The following is a 23,878-nucleotide window of genomic DNA, read 5'->3' as shown; positions in this document are numbered from 1 at the left end:
GAGTTTAATGGAGATAAACGTCAGGTGCTGAATTTTGGAAAAGGCAAATCAAGGCAGGACCTATACACCTAATGGTAACATCCTGGGGAGTGTTGCTGAACAAAGAGACCTTGGTGTGCAAGTTCATTGTTCCTTGAAACTGGAGTTCCAGGTAGATAGGATAGCAAAGGCAGTGTTTGTTATGCTTGCCTTTATTGGTCAGTACATGGAGTACAGGAATTAGGAGGTCACACTGTAGCTTTTCAGGACATTGGTCTCCCTGCTATAGGAAAGATGTTATGAAACTTGAAAAGGTTCAGAAAGGATTTACAAGGATGTTACCAAGCTTGGAGGGTTTGAACTACAAGAAGAGACCGAATAGACTAGCACTATTTTCCCTGGAGGTCAGAAGCTGAGGAGTGACATTATAAACCTCTATAAAAGGTCATGAATAGTGTGGATTGGGGGGGGGGGGGGGGGGGGGGGAGAAAAGAGAGGGAAGATTTAAAAACTAGAGGGGCATAGGTCAAAAGCAGAGAGGATAAATATTTTTTAAAAAGGGATAAAGGGACCCAAGTGGAAACTTTTCACGCAGAGGGTGGTGCACGTATGGAATAAGTTGCCAGAGAAAGTGGTAGACGCTGGTAAAATTACAAGATTTAAAAGGCATCTGGATCAATAAAAGAATAGGACGAGTTTAGAGGGATTTAGGTTAAATGCTAGTAAGTGTGAATTGGTTTACTTAGGATATCTTGTCAGCATGGACAAGTTGGACCCAAGAGTCCGTTTCTGAGCTGTATGACTCTATGGCAGTTGATCAAGAAAAAAGTTGATCAAGGATTGTCTGGTTCAAAGTCAATACAAATGACTTTACTATTTCGGAACAACATTAGTGGTGGGGCAAAGTAAACACCAAATTTCGATATAACTGTGCAACTAGGCCTTCAGTTGTCTGTGCCCATCCCCCTTGTAAAGCCCTGCACTTGTCCACCTCACTACTCTTTCAGTCAATGTCTTTGAAGTAGCTTTGTGTCAGCTACCCCCCTATCACCTTATCCTCCCATAGCTCTGTCCTCAATTTAGACTGAATGCTGTGAATCACCACTTGATGTTTTATCGCAGAAAGGTGCCAAATGAACAAAATGTTCATGGATGTTGAGTTTCCTGTTTAAACAGTTAGACAAAAAAAAAAATTGTGGATGGGACAGGCAGGCTTAGTACGAGATAACCAGTCGAGGAACCATGAAAGCCCTTTGATAAAGATACCACAAAATGTTTGCTGCCAAGAAAGAACTGCACATGTAGACAACTCTCTTGGCAGACTATGTATACATGTGTCATCCATGGGTAATGAATTAACTAATTACTGGAAACAGTTACGATTTAAAAACATTTTCTTACTTGCAAACTGTAATCAGAGGACATTGAATATCAATACAATCACCTCAACAATTTACAACCATTATTTATAACTGGGATGAAAGGACAGATTATTTCAAAATTCAGTTATATTGCAAAGATCAGTTAGAATGCACAAATGAATTTCAAAGAGAATGAAACAGAGACTGGAAAGGGATACAAAGTTACGCTAAGTGAATGAATGGACAAAAAAAATTGGCAGCGTATAACATGGAAAAACAAAATGAGAGAATAAAGCAAATTTAAGTGGTGAGAGACTACAGAATGCTGCAGTACAGTGGCGCCAGAGCATCCTTGAATGAAATCACAAATAAGCAAGCAGATACAGCAAAGTAATTGGGATAGAGAATACCATTAAAAACATGGAATCCTTGCAGATTTTGGTCGCTGAAACCATTTCAGAGACTACAAGAAATTACCCATGGTCGCTTTGACCATTGAGAATGGTGAAATATACAGAGAATGGATAAGTTAACTGCATTAGTGTGATGGAAATTTACACAGTGCTTGAACACTCACCCTTCATCGCAATAAAATACAACTTCTCTTCCAAAAGTAGTACCTTCGGACGCATTATAATATCCATTCAGAATCTCTCCAGGATTACCACAATTTAATGCTGGAAACAGAAGGAGAAAAAAAAGTTAAAGTATGCCACATTATCCAGTAAGATGTGAAATACAATTCAATTAGATGCATGAAAGATTCAAGGCTTTTTCAGACAATACATTACTGCAGTTCAAGAATGACTTAGTTTCAGCAATGCAAATTAAATATTTTGTCCAATGATATCAGAGTGTCACAGGATCACTTAATACAAGCCCAAGACAAACCTGCAATGCATAGGGTCTTTCTCGTTGTTTTAAGCAGATGCAAGGTGAATATTCTAGGGGTGACACCTGGTCAGACCATTCGCACTTAAACAAAACAGAATTTATTTGTACACAAACAAAAGAAAACCAAATTTAGAAAAATAACTATTTGAAAACCCAAATGTATCAAAACTTCAACCTAAAAAGCCTTTCTGATTTCCTGCAACATCCCATAACATATCCCTTAAAATTTAAGTTCAAACAAAGGGTCTGACAAGAGAGAGACACAGAGAGAGAGAGAGAGAGAGAGAGACTCAACATCGAGCTGTTTATTTGGATCCCCAACTAAAACTAACCCAAAATAAGAAAAAACAACTCTGAACTGGGAGAACTGACCACTCCCGTTTCATTGCACAAGTGTTTCTTTTAGAAAAAAACTGAAAGCCTTTTCTGATTGTTGACTTAGGTAACATCTGTTAACCATTATTAAAAGTAGTAGTTCAGTACCTCTGCCTTTATGGCCACCATCAAAAAAAAATCAAGGACAGAATAACCTTGTTAAAGCAGCACCATTGTCACAAGATATACAATAGCTATTGTACCTTAATGAAAGCCAATGACAATTGTGAAGTGTTAATGTGAAACTTGAACCCAAAATATTGATTCAGTCAACAAAGCCAGCCACAGCCCAATTAGCATTTCCATTCACTATACAAATTAGATAACTGAAAAAAGTAAGATTTTGAATATTGAAAATATGAAGCAAAAATTATTAGACATCTGCATCAGGTCAATGGCAGCCATCTTTCTTCACCCATGCCTGTCCCCTTCACACAGGCTGCTCAGCTTGAACAATTGTAATTGGATTAATTGCTTGGCCTACAGTTTGAACTCCACATGGCATCAGCAGAAACAAGAATCCTACATGCATCACCAACTCATCTTTTCCACGTTAGGGAGAGATCTTAAATTGCTGTTCATCTTTTTTAAAAAAAGTTAAACTTTTGAGGGTAAAAAAGTCTCGCTGATCTTAATATTGCAGTTGACCACATGATCCGCAAGATGACCAAGATCTTTAATTACCTAAAAATATTCAATACAGAAGACAAATCCATCACTTGTAGAATTTCACACCTGTAATTGCAGGGGCACTAGAAACATAGCAATAGACATCAAGGGCACAGACTTTTCTCTCCAAATCACAGGATAACAAGGGAGGTCACCAGCCATGCTGTGCCACAATTTATGTCAATAGTCCCACAGCTGTCATCTTATAGAGTCATAAAGGTGTACAGCACAAAACAGACCTTTGGTCCAAGTCATTCATGCCGACCAGCTATCCTAAATTAATCATTTACCAGCACTTGGCCCATATCCCTCTAAACCCTTCCTAATATTATACACATCCAGAGGTCTTTTAAATATTGGAATTGTACCCACCTCCACCACTTCCTCTGCTAGCTCATTCCATACACACACTACCCTCTGCGTGAAAACATTGCCCCTTAGCCTCCATTTAAATCCTTCCCCTCTCACCCTAAACCAATGCCCCCTAGTTCTGCACTCTCCCCAACCCAGGGAAAAGACCGGATTTATTTGCCCTATCCATGCCCCTCATGATTTTATAAACATCAATAAAAGGTCATCACTCAGCTTTCCTGATGAAGGGCTTTGCCCGAAATGTTGATTTTCCTGCTCCTCCGATGCTGCCTGACCTATGTTTTTTTCAGCACCACTCTGATCTAAACTCAACCTCTGGTGGTCTAGGGAAAATATCCACAGCTTATTCAGCCTCTCCCTATAGCTGAAACCCTCTAGATTTTTCCAAAAGTAACCAGTTTATAAATGTGGTTTGATTAGAGTCAAGGGCCATATTCTGGAACCATGTCACACCATGACTTATAATCCAATAGTTTCAAGATGTGGACTCTTGAATCTGCATTTTAAAATGGAGAGAAAAAGCTCCAGTCTCTGCTACAACATACGTCTAATCTCAACCTCTTGAAATTTCTATTCACTGGGAAAGGAAAAAGTGAACTAATACTCAGATACAGGAATCAATTGCTATCACATTAGCTGCACCCAAATGCATCCTAGTTTCTATAAAATGAATATTACAAGAACAGCTAACCTCAATTTAACATTTGACTTACTGTATTTCAATTCATCTGAATTTGTGGCCATAACTTTCCAATTGAAATTAACCACCTGTTGCAAAAACTTAAACATAGGATTTCAAAGCTTAAATAAACTATACAGGTCACTCAGCTAGAACATGAGTTTCGTTAATAAATTCGATGTAATGCGATTGACGAATTGGGCACACTGTTTCTAAAGTACAAACTTTTGAAGTGTATATGGATTATAACACAATTTTGGCCCCATTAATTTAAATGGTCCTGCTATTACACTATTTTCTTATAAACACGGGCTTGTATGAAAATTGAACTACTGCATTATAATAGCACCAACTGTAATTGGTTTTAACCTCAATTATTTGCTGAAAGTCTTGAGAAAAGTGGACTCCACAAAAACAGCGAGAGAATAAAGTGGATGAAAAAGGGGAAAACATCAAATTTAAAAAACATCTTTGCTTCCAGACACAAGCAGGGGAGAAACAGTTTCAATACACTTTCTCCTCTTCATGAATTTAAATCTTGTGTCATTCAGATATGGCCACACCCAGAAAAATGCTGTTCCAATCTGTATTTAAGGAGAAAGTGAGGACTGCAGATGCTGGAGATCAGAGCTGAAAATGTGTTGCTGGAAAAGCGCAGCAGGTCAGGCAGCATCCAAGGAACAGAAGAATCGAGGTTTCGGGGCTTATGCCCGAAACGTCGATTCTCCAATCTGTATTTAACCAAAATACACAGACAAACCCTGACTACATAAAGGGTCAGCGTGTCTTTTAAGGCTGGCATCTTGAAATTAAGATGTTCAGTTTGCAGGAATGGAAGGCAAGATCGACCATACACAACTGAGAATGATCTCAACAAAAATACATCAAACCAGCACTTTAAAATAATAACAGTTGAGGAAGCACAACATTATGAACTGGATGAAGCACCAGAGCTTCTTACACAATACCGTGTACACGTTAATGTATTCAAATATAAATTGGTTGTGCTATACTGCCACCACCCTGGCAAGATACACTTACAAGTTTACAAGGCAGTTACATAGGCAGGTCAGAAATTTGAAGCAGAGTTCCAGCAAAGGATCACCATGAAAGCTACCCAGTGACATGGCCAATAGTTTTAACAGATTTGTTTTATTTTTGTGAATGGACCAAGAAAGTGATAGCAGGTCAGAGTCTAATTTATGGACTAAGTGGTGGTCAAGATGGGATGCATCTGATGTTTTAAATCAAAAAGGCAGTCTACAGATTAGAAACTGTATTTTAAAACAATATCGTTTGTAATTTTTCCAACAAGTCAACATTACTTAGCCAGTTATACACTCAGCTTTGCATTTTAACACCTCGATGTCACACTGCATTAATTCAGCTCAAAAAGTGGCAAATAAGAACTTGAAAACATTGCAACTCCATTCTCCTCAACACTGATGAACAAGTTGCAATTGATTCCAATATAGCCCATTCAATTATACTGTCAACATCTGGATCAGATCAGATTTGAAGAGGGTAATGAAAAGAAAACCAGGACTATGGAGTGGAGGACTACAATTTATTATACACTTCATTAATACACTTCTTAGTGACCAAGTTTGAAAAAAAATCATGGAAGATGAAAATTATTAATAGCAAAGGACATTCATAAATAACCTACTTATCTTCCTTGCTTACAAGCTTATGTTCAATGAATTTGATAGTAAGAAGTACAGAATGTGCAAGGAAATGGTTTCCCTAGTTAACAAGAATCAAGACATTATTTGTCATTAGCAAAAAGTAATCTTTGCTGGGAGTTTATCATGCACAAGAAAAATGATCCAAGTCAAGCCACATTGCAGTCTACATTTGAACCACTCATATGGGAGCAGGTGACAGCAAGAACAATTATTCGTGACTAAATGTCCCTGTTTAAACATACGAGATCAAGTGATTTCATACGATCCAAATGCAGTCACTTGAAAAGCTAAAAAAGAACAAAGAAAATTTGCAGCCCAGTAACAAGCCCTTTGGCTCTCCAAGGCTATGCCGAGCCAAATCCACTGTTTAAACCTACAGAAGGACCTATATCTCTCTGCTCTCCACCAACTCATGCATCTGTTCAGTTGCACCTTAAAAATGAATCAACTGTGCCTGCCTCTACCACCTCTGCTGGCAACATGTTCTAGGCACCTACCATCCTGTGTCAAGGAAGGAAGGAAGAAAAATAGAATTGCTAATTACTTACGTTCACAGACAGCACGCAAGGGAGACCAAGTTCCATCTTTCCTGCAGGTAATAAGTTTTGAACCTCCTTCCTGAAACAAATATCCTGGGTTACACTTATAAGTAATATTTGTACCCACAGGAAAGGTGGTCAGAGGATTAACCGGTGAGCCATTTTCCAAAACAGGAGGTTTTCCACAGTCACCTTCAAAAAAACAAAAAGGAAATAAAAACATAGCTTTTAAAAGTTCAGCAAGTCTCACTTTCAGTGACTCATTAGTGCATTGGAGAGGTCAAATGTAGAAGATCACCCCCAAAATATGCTGGGGTTTGGCATCTTTTCATGTTGTACTTGGATTTTCTCCCCAATTTCAAAGCCATGGATTGTGGAAATGCCTCATTTCGAAATGAAGCATTCAGCAAAATACCTATTCATTCTGGTGCAGAAAAAGTGGGGGTCAAGTCATACTGCTGTATGCAATTCAATGCAACACGGAGAGAATGCATTGATGGCAACACAACAAATTGCTAGAAAAGCTCAGCAGGTCTGGCAGTATTTGATACATAACCTTGCAGAAAAATACTGCATTTTCAACTTCTCTAATGCACTCTCGTAACCAAAATCCAAATATCAAAATGAGTCTATTCAGTCTGCCTCAAGGTTACATACACTTAGGGTACTCCATAGTACAAGTCTTTTTAGTCTATAGCTGTAACTAGGCTTCCCTAAAGCTTTTCCCTTCTGGATTACAAGACAATTATTGACCTGTATATAATTCATTGTGTTTGCAATTATTCCCGCTGCCCCCCTTTCAAATGTACAAGATACAGTTAAGAATACTGCAGCAAGTAAAAACTGAGCTGAAATCAGTGAAAGAGAAGAAGTTATGGCAAGAAGAGAATCATGTCAATGATCATATCAAGAGTGGAACATAAAAAGCAAAAATGAGAGTGGTAAAATGTGATGGCAGGAAGGAAGAGTGTTCAAGAAATTATTCGTGACTAAATGTCCCTGTTTAAACAAACGAGATCAAGTGATTTCATACGATCCAAATGCAGTCACTTGAAAAGCTAAAAAAGAACAAAGAAAATTTGCAGCCCAGTAACAAGCCCTTTGGCCCTCCAAGGCTATGCCGAGCCAAATCCACTGTCTAAACCTACAGAAGGACCTATATCTCTCTGCTCTCCACCAACTCATGCATCTGTCCAGTTGCACCTTAAAAATGAATCAACTGTGCCTGCCTCTACCACCTCTGCTGGCAACATGTTCTAGGCACCTACCATCCTGTGTCAAGGTAGGAAGGAAGGAAGAAAAATAGAATTGCTAATTACTTACGTTCACAGACAGCACGCAAGGGAGACCAAGTTCCATCTTTCCTGCAGGTAATAAGTTTTGAACCTCCTTCCTGAAACAAATATCCTGGGTTACACTTATAAGTAATATTTGTACCCACAGGAAAGGTGGTCAGAGGATTAACCGGTGAGCCATTTTCCAAAACAGGAGGTTTTCCACAGTCACCTTCAAAAAAACAAAAAGGAAATAAAAACATAGCTTTTAAAAGTTCAGCAAGTCTCACTTTCAGTGACTCATTAGTGCATTGGAGAGGTCAAATGTAGAAGATCACCCCCAAAATATGCTGGGGTTTGGCATCTTTTCATGTTGTACTTGGATTTTCTCCCCAATTTCAAAGCCATGGATTGTGGAAATGCCTCATTTCGAAATGAAGCATTCAGCAAAATACCTATTCATTCTGGTGCAGAAAAAGTGGGGGTCAAGTCATACTGCTGTATGCAATTCAATGCAACACGGAGAGAATGCATTGATGGCCACACAACAAATTGCTAGAAAAGCTCAGCAGGTCTGGCAGTATTTGATACATAACCTTGCAGAAAAATACTGCATTTTCAACTTCTCTAACGCACTCTCTTAACCAAACTCCAAATATCAAAATGAGTCTATTCAGTCTGCCTCAAGGTTACATACACTTAGGGTACTCCATAGTACAAGTCTTTTTAGTCTATAGCTGTAACTAGGCTTCCCTAAAACTTTTCCCTTCTGGATTACAAGACAATTATTGACCTGTATATAATTCATTGTGTTTGCAATTATTCCTGCTGCCCCCCTTTCAAATGTACAAGATACAGTTAAGAATACTGCAGCAAGTAAAAACTGTGCTGAAATCAGTGAAAGAGAAGAAGTTATGGCAAGAAGAGAATCATGTCAATGATCATATCAAGAGTGGAACATAAAAAACAAAAATGAGAGTTGAAAAATGTGATGGCAGGAAGGAAGAGTGTTCAAGAAACTGGAAACTCTATTTGATGAATGAAACTACATAAGCCAAATCCTGTGTTTTCTACATGGTGCCGGCTACATTTCAACATCATGCATTAGGTGCAAGATCCAGTTCTCTCTTCCCTCCATCTCCCCACAAACTAAATATTTGGGTGAAGATTAGTTCATTGCCTACTCATTACCTTTTGATGTGCAGATAGAGACAATGCGGAATTTGAATTGAGCCAGGAGTCATCACTATAAAAACCGTCTTCAATGACTTACTGTCAGTTGATGCCACGTGCCAACAGCAGATGAGAAGTTGAAGAAGTTGACAATTATCGATCCTCACTTGGGTGTGGGTGTGAATAACATGGGTCCAGGAGGGAAAGGAATAGAATTGACTCGCAGTGCCATTTTTAACTAATTATGGAAACAGCACACTGCTGTACCACTTAACTAGATAAGGTGCACTGTATTCGAAGTGGATGGTGCAGTTAGCTATGTTAATGGCCAAATAAAGATCAGGATGGATGTCCAAGGTTGAATGCGTTGTGGAAAGTATACATAGATAAATGGAATGCACTTAGTGGATAATTACTCAATCAACACCCTGGTCCTATGTGATTTCAGATGAAACGGCACTTCATCACTCAACAAAAAAAAAATTCATGTGCTGTGGGCGTTGCCAATGGGGCAAATAATTATTATTTCCAATCCTTCAATTGCCTAGAGCACTGTTCAAACTCAACCATTTTGCTGTGGGGCTAGAGACTTTTTTTAGGGCAGACAAGGCAAGAATGACAATTTCCTTCCCTACAAAAGGAGCATTAGGGAACCAGATGTGTTTTTCCCCCGATAACTGTCTATAGTTTTGTCATCATTATTGGATTTTAAAGTCTACCATGGTGGGCTTTAAATCCAGGTCTCCAGAACATTACCCTTGTTCAATTTACAAAACAAAATAATCATCCAAAGACCCAGATATCAAGTGATATGGGCTATATGGAGTGAGGCCACAATGATCAACCAGAATCTTATTGAATTGCAAACAAAACAAAAACTGTAGATGCTGGAATCCAAAGTAGACAACCAAGAGATTGGCTTGCTGCATTCATCCAGCCAGAATCTTACTGAATGGCAAAGCAGGCTCAAGAGCTGCTCCAGTTCCTTACATCTATTGGTAATAGCACGAGGTCATTGCCTCCCCATTGGTCCAAACTGGAAGGGAGAGTTGAGAGTGGTTACCTTCCCAGTGGACACACTAGACAGGAAACACCATGCCTTGTTCCAAGTAGAAAATGAAGTGCCTGTTAGTAGCAGGTTTGTACGAGTTGTGTACATGACGACCCTGGCTCCAACGGAGTTCTGCACTGGAGGGTTGGGGGAGAGGGATGGTTTCCAAGTGCTCTCGATAAAGAAAAATCGCATCATCTAAAGATAAAACCACAGCACTACCAGTAATGTGGCAAGTGATTACACTAGAATCTGCTTGCACAATTAGAAACATAACAGGGTTTGATTGTCAACTTGGATTTCACATCATTTTTCCCTGCAAAAATAAAACTAAAATATAATTCTGTACCTTGACACTTCGGAGGATCCTTATCCCATTCTCCAGTCGCTGTACAGGTGATGGTTTCTTCACCGATTAATGAATAACCATCAAGACATGAATATCTTGCAATACTTCCAAATGGCCAGGAGTCACTGTCAGATGATGAAACTGTCCCATTAGAAATACGGGGAGGTTCAGGACACTGGACAACTAGGGAAGAGTGAAATATGGACAGACCGTCAAATAAATGCCGTCATGACAGATCAAACTGCTTGACCAACAAATAGCTATTTCTGCTTTATTCCTAGTTTCTAACTCACTGCAGAACCAATTTTTGGACAATATCAGATGGAGAGGAGAGCAGTGACAGGATTGGAGGAGTCAAGTGCAAACAGCTTATGGAAGGATATTTTTTCAAAGAGTGTTTTGGGGATTTATAGATACAAGTCAGCTGCATTCTGCTCAGATATGAAAGTTTGATTAAAACAATAAACCTTTGATGTTCTAATTTGTTGCAGAAGCTAACAGCTAGAATCATACCAAATTTAAATCAGTTTAGTGATTAAATGCAAGTTAAGCTGTGAAAATGCTTCAATGTACATGAACAACATTAGTCTCTGAAGAGAGATGATTGAATACTCTAGTTCAAAAAAATTAAATTTATACTAGTTTTGCAAGTTTCACCAATGGTCACTTTTTTTCTACATTCAATTTTTTTTACATTTAACTGCAGAAGGCCACAGCAGTAGTGTTATGAGAAAGCGATTCGACTGAATGTCTATTTTAAACTGCATCAAATTCTGAACAGGTAGCTTCTAAACTCAACAAGCATAGTTCAGTAACTGTCAAAAGAATTGCACAGTAAAGCTATTTCCATGGTATTTCTAACATTTGAAAAATGTTTTTGCTTCTTGTCCCACACCAGCTCATGCTATTCATTGATCCTTTCACAACTCCTTCCTTACTAATCCCTCCTGCTGAGCGAAGTCCACTGTAAAGACTGTAAACAACAGTTCAATGTGATTCATGTATTTGGCTCAGAAAAACCAAGACAACCATCCTGTTCCATTTAGAGCTCCTCACTTACTTTCACATGTTGGAACCTGGCCACTCCAACCATTGGCTGTACAAATCCGGTTATCCTTACCAACAAGGTTGAACCTAGAAAAAGAAATGGAAGAGCAAACTGCTGAAACATTAAAAAACGAAAGTCATCCAATATCAAAAACCAAACAATGGTAGTGTGATATGAAAAAGTAGCAAAAAAGATTATATGGATCAAAGTCTCTCAAACTGATATTTACTGTACTGGAGGGAGATAATCAATGTTCCATTAGGATTGGTGCAAAGTAAACACCAAAATTACTTTGATATTATGCAACATGGGCCTTCAATTACTGAGGTCCAAAGTAGCATTCCCTTTCTGGAGCTCTGAACTTATTGGCCTCATTATTCCTTCAAACTTCCTCAATGAAGCTTTGTCAGTTGCCAAATATTTCCCTATTCTCTTGTGGCTCTGTCCCCAATTTACATTCAAAAGTTGTGAAGTATCATGAGCTCTTATCACTAAATGAATAAATATTTGTATTGGATTGTAAAAGGAAGTGTACAACCAATTGAGTCATTGAGGATTGTGAACAGTGTGGATACAGAACCAAGGAATGCAATATTCATGGATTTCCAAAAGACATTTGATTAGGTGTTTCAAAAAGAAATTGTTGCCAACAGAAAGGCAGTTCATAATGTTTGGTTGGGACAGAAGAGACATTAGACAAGAAACAGTTGGGCTAACTTGGCCATATTTTGGTTTATAAACTGTAACCAGAGATCAGTAAATAGTCTCAACTGTTTACAAGCTGTTAGTAACTCGGATGAAAGGACAGACTCTGCTGTACCATACTGATAGCAGTTTGACATCAGGCTAGACAGAAATGCACAAAATACATGTTGAAGAATCCTCAAAAGGAATGCATAAATGGACAGAAATCTGTAACAGTCTAACATGAAAAGAAAAATTATTTGAGAGGGAAAAAAATGCAAATTATTTAAGTGGTGAGAGACTAGAGACAGAGGGACCTGGGCATCCTTGAAGGAAATCACAACAAATAACCAGACAGGTAAATGGAATGCCATCCTTTATGGGAAGGGATGAGGATATTTAGGTGGGGTTGGGGGGGGGGGGGGGGGGGGGGGAGAAGAAAAAAGGAACTCTTGCTACATCTCCATGGAAATTGGATTTGGAGTGCTGTGCCTTCAGATGTACATTTCACTGGAAGGAGTCTAGGAAAGTTTCACTTTGCTCATTTCCTGAATAAAAAAGTTTGACCATTCATCACAAGGACAAGCATATACTCAGGATTCATAAGAATAAGACATGGCCTATGGAAACCTGGGTGTGTTTGAGGTTCTTGACAGGTCAGGGTCAGCAGAGACAGACAACGTTTCTCCTTATGAGATGGATGGAGAAAACAATGACCACTAGGGACACAAGGTATCTTATTAACATCCTATTTGAGGAGAAAACTCCTCATTGTCCTTTAAGGGACTGGAAACTTGGGGATTTGATCTGAGTTAGCGGGAGAGGTTCCAGGAACAGGCATTTATGAACTAAATGACAGACAGCAAAGCTAAGGCTAGAACCAAATCAGCTACAATGTTATTATTAATTGGAAGAGCAGTCTTAAATGGATTGAAACACCTATTCCTGCTCTGACTAATTATGGGAGTATCCCAGAGTTTAATCATCAGAAGAGTCACATACCTTGGACTGTACAAACAAACATTCAACTCGGTTAAGTATTGTAATGTTCTGAAAAGTCATATCTAACTAAAAGATTAAATTTTCACTCCACAGATGCTGCTCGACCTGCTGAGTTTCTCCAGTATTTTGAGATTTCCAACATCTGCAGTATCTCAAGAACAGCATGCTATATTTCAATCCTGAACCATTTAGATTGACAACTTTGTAAAAACGAAATGCATAAAGTTTTTAAGTGATGGGATTTGGACACTCAAACCGATTGGGTCAATTGAGACAAAATACATTAATTTTCTGAAACTGTGCAATAATGGGACAAAACAAGTTATAGAACATGAAGTCTTATTCAGAGACGAGACAGGAAAATTAAACCAAAAAAGAAGTGAGCATTCGGTGGGTTTCTTAGTTTGTGCAGGTAGTGGATGGCCTCAACTCAAATGCAAAAGCATAATTTTTCTCTACACAATGAACAACCTTATTTCATACAAGCACCTGAACACTTACCCTTTATCACAATAAAAAATAACTTTATTTCCAAAAGTAGTGTCTGATACATTATAATACCCATTCAGAATTTCTCCAGGATTACCACAGTTTATTGCTAGAAACAGAGGGAGAAGAAGAAAGTTAAAATATGCCACAGTATCCAATAAGATTTGAAATACAATTGGTTATTTTTGTGAAAAGTACAAAACTATTGACACAATAGATTACATCAATTCAACAGTGTCAGTTCTAGCAATGCAATTTAAGATTTTGTCCAACATGTGATGTCACAGGTTCACTTAATACTTTTACTAGTTAGTCTGAGTTGAGGGATAAGACCCAGTTTGTATTTTTAGTGGCATGTTCCCTCCAAGTAATGGTAGAATATAAAACAAGTAAAATAAATCTTGGGTATGCAGAAGTTCAGCTCCTTTAGCAAATGAGTGATAAAGACAGAAAAACTAAAAATCTGACCTTAAGCTACATAAGCAATAATATGTGTATTTTGAACAATGTAATCTGCCATGCACTGTTGAACATTATTTAGCTGGGAGGAATATATTGATTTGCAGTCTTGGAGATAACTTGGCCAAATTAAAAAATATAATAAAAAACAAGCAAATTTTTGGTTTTGTTTGCAGAGACATTCAATACAGAAGATGGTAACAGATGGAGGTTAGACAGAATTGGATTTATTATTGTCACATGTACTGAGATACAGTGAGAAGTATTGTTGTGCACATTATCCAGGCAAATCATAAGTACACCAGGGTAATAGAACAGATTGCAGAACATAGTGTAATAGCTACAAGAGAAGGTACAGAAAAAAAAATGAACTCTAATGTGAGAGGTCTGTTCAAAAGTCTAACAACATCAGGGGAGAAGCTGTTTTCGAATCTGTTGAGACATGTTTTCAAACTTTTGTATCTTCTACCTAATGGAAGTGGGTGGCGAAGTGTATAACTAAGATAGGAGGGGTTGGCTGCTTTCCTGAGGCAGCAGGAAATATAGATAGAGTTAGTGGATGGAAGGCTGGTTTGCATGGAGTTGGCTGTATTCACAACTCTAATTTCTTGCTGTTTTGGGCAGAGTAGTTGCCATACCAAGCTGTGATGCATCTGGATAGAATGTATATCTATAAAAATTGCTAAGCATCATTGCGGATATGCTGAATTTCATTAGCCTTCTGAAAAAGTAGATGTTGGTATACTTTAAGCGTTGACATGGATGTACCAGGGAAGGTTGTTGGTGCTTTTTACTTCTAGGAACTTGAAGGTCTTTATAATCTCCGCCTCAGCACTATTTCCAACAACAGATCACCATAAAAGCTGCCCTGTGAGGTGGCCAATAGTTTTCACAGATTCCTTCTATTTGTATTAGAGGGTCAATCACGCCCTTGGTCCAAAATCTAATTTATGGACCAGAGGTTGTCAAGATGGAATACATCTGTTATACACTTGAAACTGCATTTTAAAACTACTTATTCTTTGTGATATTTCCAAAAGATCAAGACTACTTAGCCAGTTAATTATACTCTCAGCTTTGTATTTTAACATCCAGGTCTGCATCTACTTCACTCAGTAGCAGTGACAAATAAGAACTGGAAACAATTGCAGCTCTATTCTCTTCAACATTGATGAACAAATTGCAATTGATTCAGATATAGCCAGTTTAATGAGAAATAAACTACCAATATCTGATCAAATTGGATTTCAAGAGGGTAATGAAAAGAAAATCAGATTATGAAACGGAGAAACAATTTACTTGAAGAATTATTAATAATATTCTTCTTGGTAACTAAAGTTGAAAATGAATTTTCTCATGGAACATCTATATCATTAACTTGTTTTTGAAAGTTACTGTTAAAAAGGTTCCTGTTCAAACTAAAACTCTTTGCTCACGTCTGAGCAGCAAACACTCTCCCAACCTCTGTACTGCATTTGCACCAAGTGTCATAAAGCTAGTCCCTTTTATTCTTAAAAGCTGTTCCTTGCCTCAAGGAGGCTCTGCCCTTGATATTTTTCAGAGCGGTAATAAACCGGGCCAGACTCCAATCAGTCTGGTTTGGGACAGAGATGAAAAGGATTTTGGAGAGGCCTATTGTGTACATGTAAATAGAACAAAGAAAATTTACAGTCCGGGAACAGGCCCTTCAAGCCTGAGCCGATCCAAATGTACTGTCTAAATTCCTAAGCAACGTATCCCTCTGCTCCCCACCTACTCATGCATTTGTCCAGACACATCTTAAATTAATCTACCATGCCTGCCTCTACCACCTCTGCTGGCAACGCGTTCCAAATGCCCACCACCCTCTGTGTGAAGCACTTACACGTGTATCTCCATTAAACTTTCCACCTCTCACCTTGAAAGTGTGATCTCTCATTATTGAATCCTTCACCCTGGGAAAAAGCTGGTCTCTATCCACCCTGTCTATACCCTTCATGATTTTGTAAACCTCAATCAGGTCCCCCCTCAAACTGCTTTTTTCTAATGAAAATAAACCTAACCTACTCAACCTCTCTTCATAGCTAGCACCTTCAATACCAGGAAACATCCTCATAAACCTTCTCTGCACCCTCTCCAAAGCGTACCATCCTTTTGGTAATGTGGCAACCAGAACCATACACACTATTCTAAATGCAGCCGAATCAATGTCTTGTACAATTTTAACAGGACTTGCCAGCTCTTATATTCAATACCCCATCCAATGAAGACAAGCATACTTTTTGCCTTCTTGACCACTCTATCCACCTGTGCAGCAACCTTCAGGGTATAATGGAGCTGCACTCCCAGAACTTTCTGTCCATCAACGTTTCCCAAGGCTCTTTCATTGTATAATTCACTCTAGAATTAGTTTTGCCTAAATGCATCACCTCACCTTTTTTGGATTGAAAACCATCTGCCACTTTTCTGCCCAACTCTCCAGTTTATCTATATCCTCCTGTATTATGACAGTCCCTTATGCTTTCTGCTACTCCACCAACCTTCATGTCATCTGCAAACTTGCTGATCATACCAACAGTACCCTCTTCCATATCATTTAGGTATATCACAAACAACAGTGGCCCCAACACTGACCCCTGTCGAACACCACTGGTCACCTTTCTCCATTTCGAGAAATTCCCTTCAACTACTACTCTATGTCTCCTGTTGCTCAATCAGTTCTTTATCCACCTAGCTAGAACACCCTGCACACCATGTGACTTCACTTTCTCCATTAGTCTACCATAGTCAAACACCTTACTAAAGTCCATGTATATGACATCAACAACCCTCCCTTCATCTATCAACTTGGTCACTTCCTCAATGACACTCCCCCGCACAAAACCATGTTGCCTATCAATGATAAGCCCATTCTAATCTAAATATGGATAGATCCTATCCCTCAATACCTTCCCCAGCAACTTTCCCACCACTGATATCAGGCTCACTGGTTTGTAGTTACCCAGAATATCCCTACTACCCTTCTTGTACAGGGGGACAACATGAGCAATCCTCCAATCTTCTGGCATCTCATCTGTATTTAAGCATACCACAAAGATGTGTGTCAGGGCCCCAGCTATTTCCTCTCTCGCCTCCCTCAGCAACCTGGGATAGATCCCATCCGGTCCTGGGAATTTATCCACCTTAATAACCTCGAGCCTACCCAACACATCTTCCCTACTTATGCCAACATGATCCATACTAATCAAACTTCTATCTCTAATCTCAAGATTCATTATGTTCCTCTCCTCAGTGAACACTGATGCAAAGTAATCATTCAGAATCTCACCCATTCTCTCAGGTTCGACACACAGCCTTCTTTCGTTATCCTTTAGTGGACCAATCCTTTCTCTAGTTACCCACTTGCTTCTTATACAAGAATAAAGTGCTTTGGGATTCTTTTTAATTCTGCTCACTAAGGCTATTTCATGATCCCTTTTAGCCCACTTGATTCCTTGTTTAAGGCTTGTCCTACTCTTCCGATATTCTTCCAGGGCCTGTTCTGTTCTTAGCTGCCTCGACATTATGTATGATTCCCTTTTCCTCTTGGCTAGTTGTACAATTTCTCCTGTCATCCACAGTTGACGAATCTTGCCCTTCCTATCATTTGCCTTCAACGGGAGATGCCTATCCTGCATTATCTTTGAAAGCCTCCCACATCCCAAATGTGGACTTCCCTTCAAATAGCTGTGTCCAATCCACATTTCCGAGCTCCTGCCTAATTTTGATATAATTGGCCTTGGCCCAGTTTAGTACTCTTCTCTTAGGACCACGCTCTTCTTTATCTATGAGTATTCTAAAACTTACAGAATTGTGGCCACTGTTCCCAAAGAAATCCCCCACCGCAACATCTACCACCTGGCCTGGCCCATTCCCCAGGACCAGGTCCAATATGGATGACACTTCAGGCCAAAGTGGTCATGTTTTAGATGTGACCTGTATAAAGGAGAGGGAGTGGTCAGCTCTCTAGCTGAACTAAGCAGTTTCAGTGGAGTCTGACCTGGCAAGAAGTTCAACAGGGAGCGGTGTGGAAACTTTCTTTCCTTCCCTTCAACTTCAACTTGTAAGGAGATGTTTCATGTTTAGTGGCTTTTAAAGGAGTTTGCTTATTGGGACTGTTATGTATATTCGTAACAGCATAATTAAGTCTACTTGGATAGGCTAAGCTCTGTAGGGGTTCTCTACACTGTTTTTTGTGTTTCACTGTGTAATTTTATGAATAAATATTTGTCTGCTTTAAAAACCAGTAGTCAACCTAGCTATCTTACTCAATGTAACTTTCACTGTACACTTACTGAAACCAATTGCAAAGTTATGGTCTGGGGCTGCCTGCTTAAGAATGTTTTGAATGGTCTGGCTTAGTCCATAACATAAGGTATAGAACACAACTGTTCCCATTGCTAAATCAATATTAAGTGAACCTAGCTGCGAGAGGACTCTGTCAGGTGAGAAGATTATCAGAATTAAACTATTTTTCAAGCCATATTTGAGGCAGTTAACATCCCAAGACTCATCTACAAAAGCAGTCATTTGGATCTAGGATTTAACTCACTTAATTTCCTTTGAAAACATAAATGGGCCAGTAAGGTGGAGAAATTAAATGGGGAAGGAGAATGTGGAGGGGGGAAAGATTGCTCATTACTTACGTTCACAAACAGCTCTTAGAGGTGACCAAGTTGAATTTTCCCTGCAGGTTATATGTCTTGAACCTCCTTCTTGAAACATATATCCTGGGAAACACGTATAAGCAAGTCTTGTACCCACAGGAGAGGTAGTCTGAGGATTTTCTGGTGAGCCATTTTCTAAAATCGGAGGTTTTCCACACTCACCTATTAACAAACAAAAAAAAGTTCAACAAGTCTCCTTTCTGTTTTAAAAAAACAGTAATAATACTCAATATAAACCATCTCCCTAAAAATCTGAAATGTTGAGTGCTGGAATTTTTCAATATTTTAAACTACGAATTTAAATTTTCTCACCAAATTCAAGTTCATTGAAATTGACATTTTAACCATGTTCCCTTGATTAGGAGACAAAAAACTGACTATTCTCTTTAGAAGATCTTCTATTTATTTAGCATGATTTAACACATATACCAAGATACTTTATATGACCAATAAAAACCAACAAACAGTTGAAGGACACAACCAAGTTAAGCAATACAATAATTGACCAAGAATTACAATGGCTATAAGCATAGGTAAGAACATTGACATTCTGTGGCCAGTTCCTCACCTCCTGACACTCCAAAATATGTCCATTATGTGCAATGCATAAATCAGGAGTGTGATGAATACTTTCCACTTGCCGGGATGAATGTAGTTCCAACATCACTCGGGAAGTTTGACATCATCCAAGACAAAGAAACTCACCTGATTGGGATCACACCTTCAGCATCCATTCTCTCCACCAGCTGTAGTGTATAATATCCACAAGACACGCTGCTACAAAGCACTAATGCTCCTTTGACAGTATCTTACAAAACAAAAACACCTCTACCATCTTGAGGAAATGAGAACATAATGTTCAATGGGAAGGGCATCAACTGCAAGCTCCTTTCCAAGCTGTATATCATCCTAACTTGGAAAAATAGTCCCTTTATAGTCTGGAATCAAAATTCTGAAACTCTTTCACATTGTGGGTTACCAGCAGTGATGCTAAATTTGGGTTCCACCAGAGCAGTTTCTCACCTCATAACAGCCTTGGTTCAAACATGGACAGAGTTGACGATGACTACTCTGGACACCAGTCCACATTTGACTGAGCACCGCTTCAAGGAGCCCTAGAAAACCTACAGAGGAAACTCTCCACTGGTTGGAATCTTAGTGTTGGAGCCCTATCATTTTCTTTCCACGTCATTATGGTAGAAACTCCCCAGGGAATGTTTCTTAAAATAAAAATGTTCAAGGATGTTATAAGACATCTCTGGAGCAGGTGAGACTTGAACCCCAACTCAGAGGCAGGGATACTACCACTGCACCACAAGAGCCCAAATTTCTCAGGCTAGGATCCTAGACCAATTATCATGATCTGTTTCATAGTTGACCTTTGCTTCATAAGCTCAGAAGGGAGATTGTTCAGCAGCATTTGTTACTCCTCAGATATTGAGGCAGTCTTTGCAAATGCAGCAAAACATGGACAATGTCCGATTTTTATTTGGCCAGAAGACCAACACAGAACATGAAAGAACAGTACTTGGTGCAGATTTAGGATGCAAAGCTTTGTATGATATCAGGTTTATTGTAAATAAAATTTAATGAATGATTAAGGATGCTATTAACATTCAAACAAATATAAAAGTTAACTAGGAGAAAGTGAGGACTGCAGATGCTGGAGTACCAGAGTTGAAAAATGTTGTGCTGGAAAAACACAGCAGGCCAGGCAGCATCCAAGGAGCAGGAGAATCGACATTTCGGGCATAAGACTCCTGAAGAAGGGCTTATGCCCAAATCGTCAATTCTCCTACTCCTTGGATGCAGCCTAGCCTGCTGTGTTTTTCCAGCACAACATTTTTCATTGTAAAAGTTAAACCTATTTCACAGTTCAAGGTTTGATTGGTTTCTGTTACTCTTTAATATTACCACCTTCAAGAGTAACTAGGTACAGCCAATAATTGTTGCCCAGCCAACTATTCCCAAATCCCATGAGAAAATAAAAAGATACAGCTGGAAGGAATACAAATTAGATTAGATCAGATTACTTAGTGTGGAAACAGGCCCTTCGGCCCAACAAATCCACACTGACCCGCCGAAGCGTAACCCACCCATTCCCCTACATTTACCCCTTTACCTAACACTACGGGCAATTTAGCATGGCCAATTCACCTGACGTGCACATCTCTGGACTGTGGGAGGAAACCGGAGCACCCGGGGGAAACCCATGCAGACAGGGGGAGAATGTGCAAACTCCACACAGTCAGTCGCCTGAGTCAGGAATTGAAACTGGGTCTCTGGCGCTGAGGCAGAAGTGCTAACCACCATGCCGCCCACAAATCAGAGGGGTCATTTTAACTTTCCATGGCAGAAATAATAAGTCACTTAACAATTGCCTGAAAGCTTATTCATCCATTTAGTAGGCACTAGGAAAAGGACACTAAATGAGCTGTTCTTCTGGAGTGGTGGCAAGGACAAATATGGAACAAGAGTTTTAAAAACCCACAAGCCATGGCCAACATTAGTAAAATTACTATTTATTTTAAAAAACAAAACTAAATTACAAAGTTATTGTGGCTTTTTTTTGGCCAGTTGGAGATGGTGGAAAATGGATGGGGCTTAGAAGTGGCCCAGTCAGCAGTGTTTTTAAAAAGGTTTCTATGGGAAGCCTGAAAGTACCAGTTGATGTGAGATCAGGGAGAAAACGAGGCAGCAACAGGTTAACATTGAGAAAATCAGGTTTAAAAAAGGTAACAAAATAAGATGGGCGAGGTGATTTTTCCCCAAATTCTGGCACTGATCTGAAATGCATTGTCATGCCAGAGTTTCATATCATGCAATTTAATCTACATGACTGCGATAATCACCAGTGTCCTTTGAGCAAAGGCAAATAGGTGTTCCAAGTCATATTAGACTCAAAATTTTAAACTCTCCATAGTTTCTGCAGACTTGCTGACATTTTTTTCCAAGCAATCTAAAATTTTAAAAGGGATCTTTAATATCAACAATATTCCATTTGAAATAAATCTCTGAAGCTCAGTTGTTCTTTATATAAAAAAGACAAGGATCCTCCACAACCTAACACAAGTCAGGCTATCAGCCTCAGGTGTTAAAATGAGAAAAAGGTGTACACAAAGTTCCCAGTATATATGGATATTGACTCACAAAGTAGTAAACAGTACATGGGGAAATGTTTTAAAAACGCCAGCGATAATTATCGATTTACTTGAATCGAAAAGTGAAAAATGTGATGATTTAGAGATACTGGTGTTGGACTGGGGTGTGCAAAGTTAAAAATCACACATCACAAAGTTATAGTCCAACATGTTTATTTGGAAGCACTAGCTTTCAAAACGCTGCTCTTTCCAAATAAACCTGTTGTACTATAACCTGGTGTTGTGTAATTTTTAACTTTGAAAAAAAAGTTAGTCATTAAAAAAATGAATAAGCAGATTAAGTAGCATCTGTGACCAGGTGTCCTCCCACAGTCCAAAAGTGTGCAGGTTAGGTGAATTGGCTATGCTAAATTGCCCGCAGTTAAGTGAAGAGGTAATTGTAGGTCTGGGTGGGTTGCTCTTCGGAGGGTCGGTGTGGACTTGTTGGGCCGAAGGGCCTGTTTCCACATTGTAAGTAATCTAATCAGAAACGTTAATGTACGTTTCCATGATGTTCTTTCATTAGATGTGGACAGCAACATAAGAGAGCTCAGAGTAATGTACTTTGAATATACTTACTTGCAAAGTTTAGTGTCAATAAAACAACGTTTTCACTTTACTAAATCGGGCGTTAAAAACTGAATTTACATCAAAGCAAGGCTCCATCCCTTAAAACATCATGTTTTTGGTCAGAAATAATTCGCGTGAAATGAAACCTGCATATGGTCAGAAATAAATCTTTCCCATCGAATGCTATCTTCGGATTTTGAACCTTTCGACAAAACAGATCCGGAATCCATAACTGACGGAACCAAACGTAGAGATGATGATATCATGTTCATTTCGCGCGGACCTGTTCTCTCCCCTTAACATTCATTCCAATTCCCACACTCCAAACATAGTGCAGACACCCCATCCGCCTCTCGCTGGAGATTAATCCTAAACCCCCAAGCTGTGAACACAGTACAGACCTGGTCTCTCCGAACCAATCCCGAGCAAGAAGACCCTGAGCCGGTGCTGTAGATGCGCCCTCCCGCTAATTCTCAGCACAGGCCAGGAGCGTGAAAGAGGATCCGGGGCGCTGCTTACCGGTCACGCGAGCCACCCAGACCGCCATGAGAGCGAAGAGCAGCCTCTCCGAAACTTTTTCCATTGTTAATATTCAAGAAAACCTTTCTCCCAGCGACACTGGAAACTTTAAGCTTTCACAATTATATTCCTCTTGTGAAGCGGTGCTGCTCTCCCGTAAATGCACAACGAATGTTTCTGCTGACCGCTCTATGATTCAGGTAAAAACAATGACTGCAGGTGCTGGAAAAGCACAGCAGTTTAAGTAGTATCCGAGGAGCAGTAAAATCGACGTTTGGGTCAAAAGTCATTCATCCTGCTGTATGATTCAGACCGCTTCTCGTAGTCCCCACCCTCCACACACCTACAGCCAGCGACGGAAACGCAATCCTTATGAGCAATCTTTTGATCAGTCAATTGGCTTTTCTCCAGGTACTTACTTTGAACATTACACCATTGTGATATTTTTGTTTGATTCTGAAAGGCAAGATATAAATGAAAGTATTAACTAAATACCACAAGTGGCTCTAATTTGATGCGGAGGTGCCGGTGTTGGACTGGGGTGAACGAAGTTAAAAATCACACAACACCAGGTTATCGTCCAACAGGTTTATTTTCAAGTAGAAGCTTTCGGAGCACTTTCCTTCGTCAGGTCGCTAGTGGGGCAGGATCACAGAACACTTAAAGACCAAAGTGTCATACAACTGGTTCTTATTGGAATATCATTTCACTTCTATCACCTACAGTGTTCCCCAAGGGAAAAGTTTGTGATATGAATGGAAACAAACCACAAAGAGTGACACTGTCATTCCCATTGGGTGTGATAGTGAGTCACTGAACTGAAAACGTAATTTTGGAATAGAGATTAGCGTTTCAGTATGAGCCTAGTCAAAATCTATT

The 23,878-nt window shown here is 39.3% G+C and overlaps 1 protein-coding gene across 1 annotated transcript in view; it reads right to left on the bottom strand.

Annotated features, from left to right (window-relative positions):
* LOC122562935 (sushi, von Willebrand factor type A, EGF and pentraxin domain-containing protein 1-like) overlaps positions 1 to 23,295 on the bottom strand; it is a 161,426-nt gene extending 138,131 nt beyond the window's left edge. The window contains exons 1-8 of the mRNA XM_087973391.1: positions 23,000 to 23,295; positions 18,750 to 18,932; positions 13,639 to 13,735; positions 11,464 to 11,537; positions 10,404 to 10,586; positions 7,880 to 8,062; positions 6,566 to 6,748; positions 1,918 to 2,017 (exon numbers count right to left, since the gene is read on the bottom strand). Coding sequence (XP_087829517.1) covers positions 1,918 to 2,017; positions 6,566 to 6,748; positions 7,880 to 8,062; positions 10,404 to 10,586; positions 11,464 to 11,537; positions 13,639 to 13,735; positions 18,750 to 18,932; positions 23,000 to 23,063 — 1,067 coding nt within the window. The 5' untranslated portion in view covers positions 23,064 to 23,295. The remainder of the gene's footprint in view (positions 1 to 1,917; positions 2,018 to 6,565; positions 6,749 to 7,879; positions 8,063 to 10,403; positions 10,587 to 11,463; positions 11,538 to 13,638; positions 13,736 to 18,749; positions 18,933 to 22,999) is intronic.
* Positions 23,296 to 23,878: the final 583 nt, after the last annotated feature.

This window comes from Chiloscyllium plagiosum, unplaced genomic scaffold, assembly GCF_037043375.1.
Source record: "Chiloscyllium plagiosum isolate Xiang-an unplaced genomic scaffold, Cpla_swu_hap1 HiC_scaffold_26, whole genome shotgun sequence".
Taxonomy (NCBI): domain Eukaryota; kingdom Metazoa; phylum Chordata; class Chondrichthyes; order Orectolobiformes; family Hemiscylliidae; genus Chiloscyllium; species Chiloscyllium plagiosum.
This window is presented reverse-complemented; position numbering and strand designations above follow the sequence as displayed.